This window comes from Haematobia irritans, chromosome 3 (assembly GCF_050003625.1).
Source record: "Haematobia irritans isolate KBUSLIRL chromosome 3, ASM5000362v1, whole genome shotgun sequence".
Classification (NCBI taxonomy): domain Eukaryota; kingdom Metazoa; phylum Arthropoda; class Insecta; order Diptera; family Muscidae; genus Haematobia; species Haematobia irritans.
In genome coordinates, this window is record NC_134399.1 from 167,230,215 (window position 1) to 167,251,268 (window position 21,054).

The 21,054-nt window shown below is 33.2% G+C and overlaps 1 protein-coding gene across 1 annotated transcript in view; it reads right to left on the reverse strand.

Moving 5' to 3' along the window:
• The window catches only part of LOC142231275 (lectin subunit alpha-like), a 65,673-nt gene extending 44,619 nt beyond the window's left edge, over positions 1-21,054 (reverse strand). The window contains exons 1-2 of the mRNA XM_075301890.1: positions 20,985-21,054; positions 20,672-20,911 (exon numbers count right to left, since the gene is read on the reverse strand). Coding sequence (XP_075158005.1) covers positions 20,672-20,911; positions 20,985-21,054 — 310 coding nt within the window. The remainder of the gene's footprint in view (positions 1-20,671; positions 20,912-20,984) is intronic.

A 21,054-nucleotide genomic window follows, 5' to 3' on the forward strand; every position in this document is an offset into this window, starting at 1 on the left:
TATTTATACCCTTCACCACTACTGTGGTACAGGGTATAATAAGTTTGTGCATTTGTATGTAACGCCAAGAAGGAAAAGTCTGAGACCCATCTTTTAGTATACCGATCGTCTTAGAATTAAATTCTGAGTCGATTTAGCGATGTCCGTCCGTCTGTCTATCTGTCTGTTGATGTATTTTTGTGTGCAAAGTACAGCTCGCAGTTTTAGTCCGATTGTCCTAAAATTTGGTATAGGGTCCTGTTTCGGCTCAAAGACGATCCCTATTGATTTTGGAAAAAATCGGTTCAGATTTAGATATAGCTGCCATATATATTTTTCACCGATCTGGTCATAATTGGCGTGTATATCAACCGATCTTCCTCAAATTCCGTACATCCGAATATTTTACGAGTCTCGAAAAACTTGCAAAATATCAGCCAAATCGGTTCAGATTTAGATATAGTTCCCATATATAGCTTTCGCCCGATTTACACTCCTTTGTCCACAGAGGCCAATTTTTTGCTCCGATTTAGTTGAAATTTTGCACAGGGAGTAGAATTAGCATTATAGCTATGCGTGTCAAATTTGGTTGAAATTGGTTCAGATTTAGATATAGCTCCCATATATAGCTTTCGCCCGATTTACACTCAAATTACCACAGAGGCCAATTTTTTGCTCCGATTTAGTTGAAATTTTGCACAGGGAGTAGAATTAGCATTGCAGCTATGTGTGCCAAATTTGGTTGAAATCGGTTCAGATTTAGATATAGCTCCCATATATAGCTTTCGCCCGATTTACACTCCTTTGTCCACAGAGGCCAATTTTTAACTCCGATTTAGTTCAAATTTTGCACAGAGAGTAGAATTAGCATTGTTGCTATGCGTGCCAAATTTGGTTGAAATCGGTTCAGATTTAGATATAGCTCCAATATATATGTTTTTCTGATTTCGACAAAAATAGTCAAAATACCAACATTTTCCTTGTAAAATCGCCACTGCTTAGTCGAAAAGTTGTAAAAATGACTCTAATTTTCCTAAACTTCTAATTATATATCGAGCGATAAATCATAAATAAACTTTTGCGAAGTTTCCTTAAAATTGCTTCAGAATTAAATGTTTCCCATATTTATACCCTGCGCCACATTGTGGAACAGGGTATTATAAGTTAGTGCATATGTTTGCAACACCCAGAAGGAGACGAGATAGACACATGGTGTCTTTGGCAAAAATGCTTAGGGTGGGCTCCTGAGTCGATATAGCCATGTCCGTCTGTCCGTCTGTCCGTCTGTCCGTGAACACATTTTTGTAATCAAAGTCTAGGTCGCAGTTTTAGTCCAATCGACTTCAAATTTGGCACAAGTATGTGTTTTGGTTCAGAATAGATCCCTATTGATTTTGGAAGAAATCGGTTCAGATTTAGATATAGCTCCCATATATATATTTCGCCCGATATGGACTTATATGGCCCCAGAAGCCAGAGTTTTACCCTAATTTGCTTAAAATTTTGCACAAGAAGAACAATTAGTACTATAGTTAAGTGTGCCAAATTTTATTAAAATCGGTTCAGATTTAGATATAGCTCCCATATATATCTTTCGCCCGATATGGACTAATACGGTCCCAGAAACCATAGTTTTAGCCCAATTTGGTTGAAATTTTGCACAGGGAGTAGAATTAGCATTGTAGCTATGCGTGCCAAATTTGGTTGAAATCGGTTCAGATTTAGACATAGCTCCCATATATATCTTTCGGCCGATTTACACTCATATGACCACAGAAGCCAATTTGTAACTACGATTTAGTTGAAATTTTGCACAGGGAGTAGAATTAGCATTGTAGCTATGTGTGCCAAATTTGGTTGAAATCGGTTCAGATTTAGATATAGCTCCAATATATAGCTTTCGGCCGATTTACACTTATATGGCCACAGAGGCCAATTTTTTGCTCCGATTTAGTTGAAATTTTGCACAGGGAGTAGAATTAGCATTGTAGCTATGCGTGCCAAATTTGGTTGAAATCGGTTCAGATTTAGATATATCTCCCATATATAGCTTTCGCTCGATTTACACTCATATGACCACAGAGGCCAATTTTTATACCCTGCGCCACACTGTGGAACAGGGTATTATAAGTTAGTGCATATGTTTGCAACACCCAGAAGGAGACGAGATAGACACATGGTGTCTTTGGCAAAAATGCTTAGGGTGGGCTCCTGAGTCGATATAGCCATGTCCGTCTGTCCGTCTGTCCGTGAACACATTTTTGTAATCAAAGTCTAGGTCGCAGTTTTAGTCCAATCGACTTCAAATTTGGCACAAGTATGTGTTTTGGTTCAGAATAGATCCCTATTGATTTTGGAAGAAATCGGTTCAGATTTAGATATAGCTCCCATATATATATTTCGCCCGATATGGACTTATATGGCCCCAGAAGCCAGAGTTTTACCCTAATTTGCTTAAAATTTTGCACAAGAAGAACAATTAGTACTATAGTTAAGTGTGCCAAATTTTATTAAAATCGGTTCAGATTTAGATATAGCTCCCATATATATCTTTCGCCCGATATGGACTAATACGGTCCCAGAAACCATAGTTTTAGCCCAATTTGGTTGAAATTTTGCACAGGGAGTAGAATTAGCATTGTAGCTATGCGTGCCAAATTTGGTTGAAATCGGTTCAGATTTAGACATAGCTCCCATATATATCTTTCGGCCGATTTACACTCATATGACCACAGAAGCCAATTTGTAACTACGATTTAGTTGAAATTTTGCACAGGGAGTAGAATTAGCATTGTAGCTATGTGTGCCAAATTTGGTTGAAATCGGTTCAGATTTAGATATAGCTCCAATATATAGCTTTCGGCCGATTTACACTTATATGGCCACAGAGGCCAATTTTTTGCTCCGATTTAGTTGAAATTTTGCACAGGGAGTAGAATTAGCATTGTAGCTATGCGTGCCAAATTTGGTTGAAATCGGTTCAGATTTAGATATATCTCCCATATATAGCTTTCGCTCGATTTACACTCATATGACCACAGAGGCCAATTTTTAACTCCGATTTAGTTGAAATTTTACACAGGCAGTAGAAGTAGCATTGTTGCTATGCGTGCCAAATTTCGTTGAAATCGGTTCAGATTTAGATATAGCTCCCATATATATGTTTTTCTGATTTCGACAAAAATGGTCAAAATACCAACATTTTCCTTGTAAAATCGCCACTGCTTAGTCGAAAAGTTGTAAAAATGACTCTAATTTTCCTAAACTTCTAATACATATATATCGAGCGATAAATCATAAATAAAATTTTTTGAAGTTTCCTTTAAATTGCTTCAGATTTAAATGTTGCCCATATTTTTTTACTAACATTGTGTTCCACCCTAGTGCATTAGCCGACTTAAATTTTGAGTCTATAGATTTAGTAGAAGTCTGTTCAGATCGAGTGATATTTAAATGTATGTAATTGGGACAAACCTTTATATATAGCCCCCAACACATTTGGCGGATGTGATATGGTATCGAAAATTTAGATTTACAAAGTGGTGCAGGGTATAATATAGTCGGCCCCGCCCGACTTTAGACTTTCTTACTTGTTTTTTACTAAAATTGTGTTCCACCCTAGTGCATTAGCCAACTTAAATTTTGCGTCTATAGATTTTGTAAAAGTCTATCAAATTCTGTCCAAATCGAGTGATATTTAAATGTATGTATTTTGGACAAACCTTTATATATAGCCCCCAACACATTTGACGGATGTGATATGGTATCGAAAAAAATTTAGATCTACACTGAAAAAAAAGCATACTCGGTTTCAAAGATTTTGTCTTTACTTTAAAAAATTTGGTATTGATTCCGAGCCAAAGAAGCGGAGAATACAATTAAGGATACTTTTAAGACACAATTCTCTTTTAAATTTAGGTTTTGTGTACTTGCTTCTAGGAAGCAAATTTTAATTTTTCGCTTTCTCAGCTTTTTTTCTTCATATGCTATCAAAGTCCTTTAAAAAGGAGTTAACGGCAACTTTATTTTCCAAATTAGGACTCGACTTCCAGTAGAAATTATGCTATGTTTGAAGTAAAAAACTTCTTTAAAATAAAGTTTTGAAAAACATGTCCTATATTTGAACGATTTTTTGCTTTGTAGTCAAGATGCAAAAAGACAACAAATTTAAAGACAATTTCATTAAATTTAAAGAATTTTTCTGAATTATTAAAGTCAAGTTGACCTTAGCCTATAAATTTTTTCTTTCATGTTAAGATACCCATTTTTAAGTCAAATCACTTAATTATAAGGACAATACGACTTCATTGAAAAGTTTATCGACTTTTGGACAAGGAAAATAACTTTATTTTAGAAAAATGCGTCTTCTATGCCAAGCAAAATTTGTATTCGTATTTTAAAGACATGAAATCTTTGACCTCACGACAATATTTTTTTCAGTGTACAGAGTGGTGCAGGGTATAATATAGTCGGCCCCGCCCGACTTTAGACTTTCCTTACTTGTTATAAGTATATCCCTTTATGGAAAAATATACCGAAAATCGAATGAAAGTTTTGGCTGTGTATCAAAGGTCCAACAAAGATTACCAATAAACACAAGGACGAAATGTCGAAATTAATTTAAATTTAATAATAAAAGCTACGAGTATTGTCAACATAAATTCAAAAGGCCCTAAAATTGGTTTCATATTCAATACATTCTCTTATATGTTTCAAAATTTCCTGTGATAGTATGGCAGAGTCGCTATATATAAAATATTTTAGTAATTTATGCTCATAGTACGTGCAATTATTCAGCTTATTACATAATGCTAATCTCGAGAGACACACCCCTTTGATGTCCTATGCTAATTTCAACACAATTACCAACACATTTTGCCGAATTCACTATCACAGATTTCATGTCACTTGCAGGGAAGTTCAGCGTTTGTCACTTGTCACCGTTTGATTATGTCACTCCAAAACGAACAAGCGATAACATGATGAGGATTTAGGTTTCTGATTAGCTAAAATTTTGTTTGTACACCGAAAACAAAAAGTAAACTGTTTTATAGGAAGAATGAACTAACACGTACGAAATTTGAACTAAATTTTGCTACACATTTTTACATTTCCCCAAAGCGTTGTTAAAATCAAAAAAATTTAATGCCTTGTTGTTCTTTTTAACTACAGTTCACGAAATTAAACCCTATAATAGAAGAAAATATTAACTAAAAATTAAGAACAAAATCATTGGCTCCAAATCATGACAATTTTAATCATACAGTAGTTCGTCCTTGCTATTTTTGGGAATCGTACGAAAATTTTCATTTGCTTTAGTTCATGTTGAACTTATGTGTACGGTCATCGAACTTTATACTCACGTTTAGTTCATAAAATATTTGAGACATACTTAAAAAAACGAAAATTTCATTGGGCTGTGGAAAATTTCGCAAAAAGTAATAAAATTGAACTACTAACAAATATTTTTTTTTACAATAAAAATAAGTTAAATTTAGCGTTACTTTAACTACGGTAATTTTTTTCTGTGTTTATTCATTTGCCAAAATGAGAAAGTTCTAAAACAAATTTTAACCTTTCACATTTATTCAATGTGAATTTAAGTATTATATTATCACTAAAACCACCACAAAAAAAGGAAGGTGGGAAATTATGAGCAGAGATTATCAATTTCGTTCCACAAATTAAACTACGAATAGCAAGTATATAACGCCATAATTACGGCCGAGACGGATCTTAAATACCCACCGCAATTAATAGTTTCCTTTCAAAACCCATTGTCGTAGCGCGTGACTTACGAGTATATATGGATGTGATGAAATATACTCCTTCACGTAGATTAGTTTAAATGCTACGATTCTTGAATTCAGACTTTAATATTGCATTACCACTAATCAAAATCGTACTACTGTCAGCATAGGGAGCCACCGTGGTGCAATGGTTAGCATGCCCGCCTTGCATACACAAGGTCGTGGGTTCGATTCCTGCTACGACCGAACACCAAAAAGTTTTTCAGCGGTGGATTATCCCACCTCAGTAATACTGGTGACATTTCTGAGGGTTTCAAAGCTTCTCTAAGTGGTTTCACTGGAATGTGGAACGCCGTTCGGACTCGGCTATAAAAAGGAGGTTCCTTGTCATTGAGCTTAACATGGAATCGGGCAGCACTCAGTGATAAGAGAGAAGTTCACCACTGTGGTATCACAATGGACTGAATAGTCTAAGTGAGCCTGATACATCGGGCTGCCACATAACCTAACCTAACCTACTGTCAGCATTATCAACACTTCACATTAACGGGTAAACACTCACATCATATCTTGGGATCCGAGTCACGGCCGCCACAATTGGTGGAATTCTACACGCAGAAAACATGATTGCCACAATCATATTAGAAGAGCAAAATAATATGATAGGAACTATTTTTGCGGCGACCATGTAACATATTCACCTGCAACCATGTTGGATCAGTGAACATGGTTCTAAGAAAAATATAATTGTCCTCATCTAAAATGTTATTATATTCATAAAAAGAATTTTGTGTCAATCATAAGACAACGATCTAAAATGTTATGGTATTCATCAAAAATGTTTTTTTTCCATTTAAAAGAACATGATCACGAACTAAAATGTTTTGATCTTTATGCAAAATTTTTTTTTCGTCGTCGAAAAAAGGACACCACTTGAATTTAAAAACTAATTTATTGTTTATTAGTGTTTATAATGTCGTGCAAACAAATTTCACATAATTTTACACACTCTCTTTTGGTTCAATTTCGACAATAAGTAATCATTCCATATTTACGTCGAGCCCATCAAATGTACAAACGCAGACATCATGTACCTTGAAATAAAAATAAAATATACCATAAAAAATGCAGAACAAAAAACAGGTACATTTTTCAATTTCACTTTCCTTTTTTGTGTTCTCATAAAACCACGTGCCACTTCTGAATAAATAAATTAACACATAACACAGTGATTCCGTATTCTCCGTCCATTCCAAGAAACAATCAACATGCGACTGATGCGCAAAATGAAAACCGTGTGTACCTACTCAATATTTTTATAAAATTCTTTTCGCTTTTCGCGGCATTTGATAACCATTTAAATGCTTATTGCCAGCATAACTTTTTCTCTGCCCGAAAATAATTTTTAACAAAGACAAAATGCATGGTTTTTGCGACATTTATATGCTCTAGATAAGCATTAAATGGATGCGGCAACCATGTCCAAACATGTTTTTTCTGTGCGTGTACCAAAAATTGTAGATTTTTACTGTTTGGTAGATTGGTAGGCTTTTTTATATTTTGGTACATTTTGCGAAATATTACACTCCAACTAAGAGGTACTTCGCAAAATTTTCTAGAAATAACATTTCTAAAAAATTACATTTTGACAAAATTTTCTATAGAAAAAAAAATTGGCTAAAGAAATAAAATTTTGACAAAATTTTCTAAAGAAATAAAATTTTGACAAAATTTTCTAAAGAACTAAAATTTTAAAAAAATTTTCTATAGAAATAAAATTTTGACAAAACTTGCTATAGAAATAAAATTGTGACAAAATTATCTAAAGAAACACAATTTTGACAAAATTTTCTATAGAAATAAAATTATAAATTAATGGTTCTTCAAGCTCGAGGTCTTTTTAAAATATTTTATTTATTATTCCCAATATTTCGCGATTACGATATTGAATCGCTTCCTCAGGGGTCTACAATAGATTTATAGAAATTACATTTCATAAATATCACAGTATTAAACATTTAATAATTTAAATAAGTGTAAATCTTAATTACTTTTAGTTAATAATCTCAAATGGTATTATAGGATAATAAAGGGTGATTTGTTAAGAGCTTGATAACTTTTTAAAAAAAAAAAAACGCATAAAATTTGCAAAATCTCATCGGTTCTTTATTTGAAACGTTAGATTGGTCCATGACATTTACTTTTTGAAGATAATTTCATTTAAATGTTGACCGCGGCTGCGTCTTAGGTGGTCCATTCGGAAAGTCCAATTTTGGGCAACTTTTTCGAGCATTTCGGCCGGAATAGCCCGAATTTCTTCGGAAATGTTGTCTTCCAAAGCTGGAATAGTTGCTGGCTTATTTCTGTAGACTTTAGACTTGACGTAGCCCCACAAAAAATATTCTAAAGGCGTCAAATCGCATGATCTTGGTGGCCAACTTACCGGTCCATTTCTTGAGATGAATTGTTCTCCGAAGTTTTCCCTCAAAATGGCCATAGAATCGCGAGCTGTGTGGCATGTAGCGCCATCTTGTTGAAACCACATGTCAACCAAGTTCAGTTCTTCCATTTTTGGCAACAAAAAGTTTGTTAGCATCGAATGATAGCGATCGCCATTCACCGTAACGTTGCGTCCAACAGCATCTTTGAAAAAATACGGTCCAATGATTCCACCAGCGTACAAACCACACCAAACAGTGCATTTTTCGGGATGCATGGGCAGTTCTTGAACGGCTTCTGGTTGCTCTTCACTCCAAATGCGGCAATTTTGCTTATTTACGTAGCCATTCAACCAGAAATGAGCCTCATCGCTGAACAAAATTTGTCGATAAAAAAGCGGATTTTCTGCCAACTTTTCTAGGGCCCATTCACTGAAAATTCGACGTTGTGGCTCGTTAGTAAGTCTATTCATGATGAAATGTCAAAGCATACTGAGCATCTTTCTCTTTGACACCATGTCTGAAATCCCACGTGATCTGTCAAATACTAATGCATGAAAATCCTAACCTCAAAAGAATCACCCTTTATAATAATTATACAAACATCGGACAGACATATCTTAATCTCATTTTTCAAGTATCAGGCGAACAGAAAAATTAAAACAGCAACACAACCAATGACTTACATGTATAGTATCCACAACACAAAATACTTAAAGCTACTGTAGATTCACTACCCTCGTCAGCTGTCTGTATTGCACAGAGTTGTTTTTACTATTGCACGATGATCACTACCATGTATTTGTTGTTTCCTTTTCCGAAGCAAATGCCTGTAAACAGTGTGTTGCTGTTTTAATTTTTCTGTTCGCCTGATACTTGAAAAACGAGATTAAGATATGTCTGTCCGATTTTTGTATAATTATATTATCCTATAATACCATTTGAGATTATTAACTAAAAGTAATTACGATTTACACTTATTTAAATTATTAAATGTTTAATACTGTGATATTTATGAAATGTAATTTCTATAAATCTATTGTAGACCCCTGAGGAATCGATTCAATATCGTAATCGCGAAATATTGGGAATAATAAATAAAATATTTTAAAAAGACCTCGAGCTTGAAGAACCATTAATTTATAATTCTAACAAAAAGGTCGACCAAAAATTTTCTATAGAAATAATATTTTGACAAAATTTTCTATAGAAATAATATTTTGACAAAATTTTCTATAGAAATAAAATTGTGACAAAATTTTCTATAGAAATAAAATTTTGACAACATTTTCTATAGAAATAAAATTTTTACAAAATTTTCTATAGAAATAAATTTTGACAAAATTTGCTATGGAAATAAAATTTTGACAAAATTTTCTATAGAAATAAAATTTTCACAAAATTTTCTATGCAAATAAAATTTTGACAAAATGTTCTATAGTAATAAAATTTTGACAATTTTCTTTAGAAATAAAATTTTATATAGAAATAAATAGAAGTAAAATTTTGACAAAATTTGCTATAAAAATAAAATTTTAATAAAATTTTGTATAGAAATAAAATTTTGGCAAAATTTGCTATAAAATTGTGACAAAATTTTCTATAGAAATAATATTTTGACAAAATTTTCTATAGAAATAATATTTTGACAAAATTTTCTATAGAAATAATATTTTGACAAAATTTTCTATAGAAATAAAATTGTGACAAAATTTTCTATAGAAATAAAATTTTGACAACATTTTCTATAGAAATAAAATTTTTACAAAATTTTCTATAGAAATAAATTTTGACAAAATTTGCTATGGAAATAAAATTTTGACAAAATTTTCTATAGAAATAAAATTTTCACAAAATTTTCTATGCAAATAAAATTTTGACAAAATGTTCTATAGTAATAAAATTTTGACAAAATTTTCTTTAGAAATAAAATTTTATATAGAAATAAATAGAAGTAAAATTTTGACAAAATTTGCTATAAAAATAAAATTTTAATAAAATTTTGGCAAAATTTGCTATAAAATTGTGACAAAATTTTCTATAGAAATAATATTTTGACAAAATTTTCTATAGAAATAAAATTTTGACAAAATTTTCCATAGAAATTAAATTTTTACAAAATTTTTCATAAAAATACAATTTTGACAAAATTTTCTATAGAAATAAAATTTTGACAAAATTTTCTATAGAAATAAAATTTTGAAAAAATTTTCTATAGAAATAAAATTTTTAAAAAATTTTCTATAGAAATAAAATTTTTAAAAAAATTTCTTTAGAAATAAAATGTTGACAAATTTTTCTAAAGAAATAGAATTTTGACAAAATTTTCTATAAAAATAAAATTTTGACAAAATTTTCTTTAGAAATAAAATTTTTAAAAAAAAATTCTATAGAAATGAAAACGCCAAGTTATAAAAAATTGAATTAAAATAACTTCCTAGATATTTAAAATAAAGAACATCATTGGGAGTGCATCTTACGGAAGTGCTTTTAAAGTTGTGCCTTTGGAAGAACTTCCAAATTTTTTTGCTGGGCAACAGAGGAGAAGAATGTTTGTCAAATTTAATTCCGCAAAGCCCTATAGACTGCAAGATGGTTGGATGGACGCACGTTTCGGAATTACCACATTCCTCATAAGCATCCTCTACTTGCAGCAAAACTATCAACCAATTATCAGAATAAATTTAAACCCAACAATGAACCACACTTGAACCTTCCGAAAACAGGTTTTACATGATAGCCGGCTTATGCCGAAATAAATTCGTACAAACATATCTCTTTTCCTTTGCCACCGTCAAATCATCGATTTGAGTGCAGTTGGCTGCGTTTATTTTGAGCGTGCTTCCTCTTCTTTTATTCAAAATCAAAAAACAACAACAATGATAAAAGAACAAAACCAACAATAACAAAACAGAACGAAATAAAATTTTGACAAAATTTTCTAAAGAAATAAAATTTTAACAAAATTTTCTATAGAAATAAAATTTCCATGTTTGGCATCTTTCTCGAATCTCGAATTGGCATCTGCTTCATATAAGGCTAAAATGCAATTTAGTTATATCTATATATGTATGCCTTGTGTTTTTAGTCTCCACAATTAATTAAAGCTTATACACCCTCAGGTATAAATGTAAGCAAGCTCTGTGCATATGTACATTCATACATACAACCTAACCTACATTCATACATGCATTAGTTCTGTGTGAAATGCATAGCATTTTATAAACTTTGATTGATTCATGTTTCTCTAGTGACACAGAACGTTTGTAAGACGATTTAACGAGAGTGATATTGACAGGTCGGGAACAAAACTTTGCAAAGTCAGTCTGTCTATATATAGATACCCTATAATAAAGGGTGGTTAAATTGTAAGGGCCGATGTTGAATGTGAACCACACCTAAACGCCAAGTTTTTTCCGAATTTTTTTTGACATTTCTCTATTTCAGACTTACTCAATTTGAACCATGGAGAGATACACAATCCAACAACGTGTTAAATGGTTCCAAGAAATGGCAACAGTAGACGATAAATTTTCGAAGAAAATCATCTTCATTGATGAGGCACATTTTCACCTCAGTGGATTCGTCAATAAACAGAATTGCCGCATTTGGGCGAATGAGAATCCAAGAGTGATTGTCGAAAAACCAATGCACCCACAAAGAGTGACTGTTTGGTGCGGTTTATGGGCTGGCGGCATCATCGGGCTGTATTTTTTCCAAAATGAGGCCGGTCAGGCAGTTACTGTGAATGGTGTTCGCTATCGTGAGATGATAACGAACTTTTTATGGCCCGAATTGGAAGATATGGATGTGGACGATATGTGGTTTCAGCAGGACGGTGCCACTTGCCACGCATCTAACGAAACAATGGCTCTTTTGCGCAACAAATTCAATGGCCGTGTTATCTCACGTAATGGCGATGTAAATTGGCCGCCAAGATCATGTGATTTGACACCGTTGGACTTTTTTCTTTGAGGTTATTTGAAAGAAGAGCATTCCCGGTTTCAAAATTTTTTTCCCTACACTAATGACTTTGGCCTTGATTTCGAGCCAAAGAAGCGGAGAATTGAAGTAAGGAAGCTTTTAAGACAGAAATCTCTTTTAAATTTTATGCGTACTTGATTCTAGATAAAAAATTTTAATTTATTGGTTTTTTCTTCATGTGCTATTATAGAACTTTTAAAACGTGTCAACGACAACTTCAATTTTCAAATTCAGACTCGACTTCAAGTAGAAATTATGTTATGTTTCAAGTAAAAATTGTCTTTAAAATAAATTGTTGAAAAACATCTTCTATTTTAAACGAGTTTTTGCTTTGTTGTCAATACGCAAAAAGCAACAAATTTAAAGAAAAGTAATGAACTTTTTTAAGATTTTTTTAGAATTATTAAAGACAAGTTGACGTTAGTCAAACAAAATTTTCATTCATAATTATAAGAACAGAACGACCTTATAGAAAAGTTTATCGTCTTTGGGACAAGGAAAAAATACTTTATATCAGAGAAATGCGTCTATGCAAAGCAAAAAACATATTCATATTTTAAAGACATGAAATCTTTGGCCTCACGATAATATTTTTTTCAGTGTACAACTGATCCCGCCCAACCTTCGACTTTACTTATTATATTGATATTTCTAAGATATACTGAGTTTCTTTTGCATTCCCACTCTTATAAAAGTTTTGTTTTCAGTCGGTTGCGAGATATTAATTAATTTTATAAAACGTTTCCACTGCCTTGACGAAGCTAATAAATATCTCTGGGGCGCTCACCGCATTGACACATTTGGACTCAAAAATTTCCACTAACAAAACCGGGCGGCTAAATTTTCTCTGAGTACTCTAGCTACGCCAATGGGGATATGACACTTTTTTTAATAAGAAAAAAACTGGTAAGTATAAATATAAAGGTAAGCTGCTAAAGGTAAAGGGTTATATTTTTTATTTTTTTTAATTTTATTTAATAATAAAATAAAGAAAAAAAATCGGAAATGACATAAAATTTGAGAATTAATTCAGATTTGTACCCCTAATTACCATGCGAAATAATACTTGCAGCAAATTTCCACAGTACATTGGCTCAAATTAAAGTTTTATCCTCGTGTACATTCATTTGTAGATATTTGCTTGATACGTTCTTACTTTGATGCCACTCTTATGCAGTAGCATAGGAAATTTGAATTTTTCGTAGTAATAACGCATATTTGGGGTTATGAATTGGTACATTCACAAACACGGATATAGTATATGCAGATGAGAGTGAATATGTTTGCATGGCAACTCACAATTGGGAGTAATCATAAATAATTTCACATACACTGGGGTATGTCCAAAATGCAAACTAACCTATTACCAAATCTAAATTTGAAGATATTCTCTACACTTTCAAAAAAATCGGTTGAAAATTGTGCCATTTTATTTCTCATTAATCAAATTCGGTAATGTGTATATACAATGACAACAACTTTGTCATTCCGTTTGTAACACAGCGAAATATTGCTCTAAGACCCCATAAAGTATATATATTCTGCGTCGTGGTGAAATTCTGAGTCGATCTGAGTATGTCCGTCCGTCCGTCCGTCTGTGGAAATCACGCTAACTTCCGAACGAAACAAGCTATCGACTTGCAACTTGGCATAAGTAGTTGTTATTGATGTAGGTTGGATGGTATTGCAAATGGGCCATATCGGTTCACTTTTACGTATAGCCCCCATATAAACGGACACCCAAATTTGGCTCGCCGATCCTCTAAGAGAAGCAAATTTCATCCGATCCGGCTGCAATTTTGTACATGGTGTTAGTATATGGACAACCATGCACAAATTGGTCTACATCGGTCCATAATTATATATAGCCCCCATATAAACCGATCCCCCGATTTGGCTTGCGGAACCTCTAAGAGAAGTAAATTTCATCCGATCCGGCTGAAATTTGGTACATGGTGTTGGTATATGGTCTCTAACAACCGTGCAAAAATTGGTCCACATCGGTCCATAAATATATATAGCCCCCATATAAACCGATCCCCCGATTTGGCTTGCGGAACCTCTAAGAGAAGTAAATTTCATCCGATCCGGCTGAAATTAGGTACATGGTGTCAGTGACCACTGTCTTTTAATGGACCGATACACCTCCATTTCGGCACACCTCTTTATGGTCCCAAAATACCTCTAGATTTCCAGTTTCAGGCAATTCGGGAAATAAATACAGTTTATAGAAGCCCATGAAGCAAAATCGAGAGATCGGTCTATATGGGGTCTATACCAAAACATGGACCGATACTTCTCAATTTCGGCACACCTCTTTATGGTGCCAAAATACCTATAGATTTCCAATTTCAGGCAAATCGGATAGTAAACACAGTTTCTAGAAGCCCAAGAAGTAAAATCGGGAGATCGGTCTATATGAGGGCTATACCAAAGCTTGGACCGATGGGCACCATTTTCGGAATTGGAAATTTAGATGTATTTTAGGACCACAAATAGGTGTGTCGGAATTGGAGTAATCTGGTCTATGTTTTGCTATAGCCCCCATATAGACCAATCTACTGATTTTACTTCTTGGGCGTCTAAATAGAAACTGCATTTTCTTTCCGATTAGAAACCCGAGATGCCCTTAAGAAGAAATGTTTGTGGAATAACTTCCAATATTTTTTTTCTGCGGATTTTAAGAGTTTTCTTCTCCATGGAGCGAAATTTTAGAAATGGAAGATTTCTTTTGACGTTAAAACATATTCTTTAAAAACAAATAAAATAGTTTAGAGTTAATCGTCAAATCGTAAATGATAAATGTCCAATCGTTCCTCCGTTTGTCATAAATGCGGTTTTAATTACTCTCAAAGATTTTATACTATTTAATTTTTACTATATATTAGCTTTGAACTAATTTGTATTGAATCTTTTACCCACGTTCATTACATACACATTTTGAGAAAATTTCATTGGACTATGGAAAATTTCTTTAAAAAAAATTAAAAGTAAGAGAACAAAATATAATAATTTTTTGGAAATAAATATAAGTTACTTTTAGCATAATTTTAACTACGGATTTTGTTGTGTATAATTTTGACACTAGGCTATGTCGCCTGAAGGGAACGATCATTTTTTTTTATTTCCGTATCATAAAGATATGTCTTTCTTAAAATATATTTTTACCATATTAAAGTATTTAATATTTACGGGACACCCTAATAATGCTGGGACTCACCTATCGACCTATACTCACGTAGTCTTCTTAACAACATTTTGTGGCAGACTAACAATAATAGCAACGGTAATGATATTAATGAATGTGATTACGTGAATATATCGAGAGATGGCTTTACACTCCTTCGATACTTTTACAACATTTTCTAATTGAAAGTAAATTTCTGTTTCAAAAATTTTGTGAAAAGCAATATCTGGTATTTCAGGCATGCCTGACAAAATGTCAGCAGGATGCATTTGTGTCATTTTACAACATAAGGTTAGAGATTTGCCTAAGACTATTTTACTATGTTGCATGGAGTTTAATACTAAATCGTAAGTCAATGTATGAGTATTAGTCCCTACGTGTGCGTGTGTGTGTGTGTTAAATAATATTGACAACTGATTATATGATAATTTTACGGTAATCTTGAATTCAATTAAATAGAGCCTATCAGCATTGGCAAGGACCAAATTCCTGGGCACCAAAATGTTATGGTGAATACAAATGAAGATGGATATTCGATAGAACATCATCATAGGAAATTGCTATGCGGATTATTAATGTTGTCCATGATGTTCACTTAATATAAATAATCCATTAAAAGCTTGTTCAGGCATTATCACAAATGTATTTATTTTTGTGTGGCAAAAGGACATCTGCCTGACATAATCTAAATAATTTCGAAATATTTTAAGATCTTTCTCTGACGTGGGTCATTGTAAGATAAACTTGGATAGAAAGTCAAATTCAATTTGTGCATATTATTGGCCAGGTAATCATAATCACGATGCGAGAATGCATTTTAATTAATTTTACAATAAATTGATTTAGTGATATTATTTCATGGATCATTTGTATTTGTCAAGGAGTTGGTAAAAAGACTAAAATTAAAATGATATGACACTCATTCTATGTGTATTTTTTTTCTTTCAATTAATTAAAATTTGCTATACACATAAAACATATTTACGTGGTAAAGATTATGCAAACTTAAATTTAGGACACGCAATTTACACAATATATGGAACAAATTTCTTTAAAATAATGAAAGTTTATACACCCTCATAAAAAATCGCTTCTGTAACATATACTCCCAAAAATATTTTGCTTCAAGCATATACATTTTTGGGTATTGCCCAAACATTTATATGTTTGATCTCTTCCAATATATAATATGTTTGAAAGCATATTGGTCTAAACAATATATGTTTGGGTAGTCTAAGTTCCAAACATTTTGCATCCAAATTCAATAATGTTGTCTTCCAAAAAACAATATGTTATTTTATGAACATATAATATGTTTGGAAGCATTTTGCACCCAAAAATATTATATGCTTAAAAAATTCTCCCAAACAATATTGTGCTCAAAATTTTATTTATTTATTTATATATTTACAATCATAATGAATTATGAAAATAAACAGGTAATATAGGTGCTAACAACATAGGTTTTCGACCTGAATCCTCAAAATTTTGTTTCTGCCTAATTGTATATTCCCCCACATCTTTCTCACTTCCATGACATTTTTTAGTTCTTAGCACCTTTTTCTGTAATACAAACATTGTAGAAGAAATTATTCAATTTTTTTATTTTAATTTTACCTTTTGCCGGACGGGGATTCGAACAGCGGACCACACAGTTTGTAAGGATCAAAAAAGTAGCTGATCAATTGCCCAAGGAAAAATAAAATGTTAATTTTGTAATAACAAGCAACAACCACCAACTTAATTCAATATCGCTCCCTGTTAAATAGCGCTCCAAGCTACTAAACACATATATGTTTATAGGCTATTTCTAAATTAATATAGGTTTGCATCCAAGCATATTATATTTACAAACATTTTATGTCCCAAACATAATATGTTCTAACATATTAACATATATGTCCCAAACATGTTATGCTAGTTTATGAACATTATATAACATTGGAAGACAACATTATTGAATTTGGATGCAAAAATACAAAGTGTTTGGAACTTAGACTACCCAAACATATATTGTTTAGACCAATATGCTTTCAAACATATTATATATTGGAAGAGATCAAACATATAAATGTTTGGGCAATACCCAAAAATGTATATGCTTGAAGCAAAATATGTTTGGGAGTATATGTTACAGAAGCGATTTTTTGTGAGCGTGTAGGATGCGGGGTATACTAACTTTGTCATTCCGTTTGTAATACATCGAAATATTACTCTAAGACCCCATAAAGTATATATTCTGGGTCGTGGTGAAATTCTGAGTCGATCTAAGCATGTCCGTCGTCCGTCCGTCTGTTGAAATCACGCTAACTTCCGAACGAAACAAGCTATCGACTTGAAACTTGGCACAAGTAGTTGTTATTGATGTAGGTCGGACTGGAGCTACCGTGGTGCAATGGTGAGCATGCCCGCCTTGCATACACAAGGTTGTGGGTTCGATTCCTGCTTCGAAAGTTTTACAGCGGTGGATTATCCCACCTCAGTAATGCTGGTGACATTTCTGAGGGTTTCAAAGCTTCTCTAAGTGGTTTCACTGCAATGTGGAACGCCATTCGGACTCGGCTATAAAAAGGAGGTCCCTTGCCATTGAACTTAACATGGAATTGGGCAGCACTCAGTGATAAGAGAAAAGTTCACCAATGTGGTATCTAATGGACTGAATAGTCTAAGTGAGCCTGATACATCGGGCTGCCACCTAACCTAACCTAGGTCGGACGGTACTGAAAATGGGCCATATCGGACCACTTTTACGTATAGCCCCCATATAAACCGACGCTCCGATTTGGCTTGCGGAGCCTCTTGGAGGAGCAAATTCATCCGATCATGTTGAAATTTGGTGTTTGTATATGGTCTCCCACAACCATGCAAAAATTGGTCCACATCGGTCCATAATTATATAGAGCCCCCATATAAACCGATCCCCAGATTTGGTTTACGGAGCCTTTAAGAAAGGAAATTTGGTACACGGCGTAAGTATAAGGTCTGTAACAACCATGCACAAATTGGTCCAAATCGGTCCATAATTATATATAGCCCCCATATAAACCGATCCCCAGATTTGGCTTGCGGTGCCTCTAAGAGAAGCAAATTTTATTCGATCCGGCTGAAATTTAGAACATCGTGCTAGTATATGGTCTTTAACAAACATGCAAAAATTGGTCCAGCGTGGTCCATAATTATATATAGCCCCCATATAAACCGATCCCCAAATGTGGCTTGCGGAGCATCTAAGAGAAGCAAATTTCATCCGATCCGGCTGAAATTTGGTACATGGTATAAGTATATGGTCTCTAACAACTATGCAAAGATCGGTCCATAATTATATATAGTCCCCATATAAACCGATCCCCGGATTTGGCTTGCGGTGCCTCTAAGAGAAGCAAATTTCATCCGATATGGCTGAAATTTGGTACATGGTGTAAGTATATGGTTTCTAACAACTATGCAAAAATCGGTCCATAATTACATATAGTCCCCATATAAACCGATCCCCCGATTTGGCTTGCGGTGCCTCTAAGAGAAGCAAATTTCATCCGATCTGGCTGAAATTTGGTACATGGTGTTAGTATATGGTCTCTAAAAACCATGCAAAAATTGGTTCACATCGGTCCATAATTATATATAGCCCCCATGTAGACCGATCCCCAGACGATAGCCGATCCCCAGATTTAGCTTGCGGAGCCCCTAAGAGAAGTAAATTTTATCCGATATGGCTGAAATTTGGTACATGGTGTAAGTATATGGTCTCTAACAACTATGTAAAAATCGGTCCATAATTATATATAGTCCCCATATAAACCGATCCCTCGATTTGGCTTGCGGTGCCTCTAAGAGAAGTAAATTTTATCCGATCTGGCTGAAATTTGGTACATGGTGTTAGTATATGGTCACTAAAAACCATGCAAAAATTGGTTCACATTGATCCATAATTATATATAGCCTCCATATAAACCGATCCCCAGATTTGACCTCCGGTACCCCTTGGAAGAACAAAATTCACCCGATCCGGTTGAGATTTGGTACGTGGTGTTAGTTTATGGTCTCTAACAATCATGCAAAAATTGGCCCATACCGGTCTTAATTATATATAACCCCCGTTTAAACCGATCCCCAGATTTAACCTGCGGAGCTATTGGAGGAGCAAAATTCATCCGACCCGGTTGAAATTTGGTACGTGGTGAAATTTGGTACATTGCGCTAACAACCATGCCAAAATTGGTCCATATCGGTCTATAGTTATATATAGTCGATCCCCAAAAATAATCTACCAAAATTTTATTTCTATAGAAAATTTTGTCAAAATTTTATTACTGTTGAAAATTTTGTCAAAATTTTATTACTAAAGAAAATTTTGTCAAAATTTTATTACTATAAGAAATAGAAAATTTTGTCAAGATTTTTTTTCTATAGAAAATTTTGTCAAAATTTTATTTCTATAGAAAGTTTTTTCAAAATTTTATTTCTATAGAAAATGTTTTCAAAATTTTATTTCTATAAAAAGTTTTGTCAACATTTTATTTCCATAGAAAATTTTGTCAAACTGAATTATTTACGTATTTAATCGGCCTGTTTTTGTTAAATATATTCCCCCTATGAACTAACATACATTTGAGAACACGGTGTTAAGAAGTTTTAAGATACTTTGCCATCGGCAAGTGTTACCCCAACTCAAGTAATTCGATTGTGGATGACAATCTTTAGTACAAGTTTCTATGCAATCCATGGTAGAGGGTACATAAGATTCGGCCTGGCCGAACTTACGGCCGTATATACTTGTTTTTACTTAAGAATCGGCCTGACTGTACTTTCGGCCGTATTTATTTATTTTGTAGTGATTTCGATTGGGAAAAAAGGTGCAACATTCTCCAAAGTGATTGCTATATACGAAGGACACTGTCACAATATTATGAAATAACAATAACATTGGAATGATACTATCATTTGGGCGAAAATACAATGAGGGAAAAAGTAATGTAAACCCAATGCAACATATTTTTGCGAATCGAAAACGCCCTTAGTTTTCCTTTATGACCATGTAAAATTTTTGTGATTTTAATTCTTTTTAATTGGTCATTTATGGGCACCATTTCCTGGACGTTTCATTGGGGGTTTTCCGACTTTTTCAACAGAGTTTTATTTACTTATTTTATTAATTAAAATTACTTTATTTAAAAAAGATAAACCTTCAATGTAAATTGCGTTACATAAAAATATAGGGCAATTTGGTAGTCAAAGTGGTAGTCAATACAAACTAAGTTTATGGAAAATTTATGAATTTATTAAGATCTTTTTTATTTAAAATAAAATTTAATTGTTTATAATTGGAGGCATACAGGTTTGTCTTTCGCAAATAAAACCCATCTTTGCTGTGCAGACATTATCATTCCACTCAAAATTGGCTTTCGTTGCCCAAATATGCGAACAATGCTCATTACTGGCCGCATTATTAGGATTCTCCACTGACCAATTCTGGTAAACCATAGATTTTCCCGACTGCCAATAGAATGAGCGTTTAAAATCTTTTGCGGTGCTAAACTGATCAATGGCACCCAACCACAAGTTAGTTGATACTTCTGAAATTTGGAATCCCGAAACAAGCTGTGATAATTAAGGGTATTTTAAATTACTTTCATATCCACTACTTACCCAGAAATGCTTTTAAAACTTGAATTAGATCATCATTTTTCTCTTTTGATAGAATTTCAACCAATTGCAT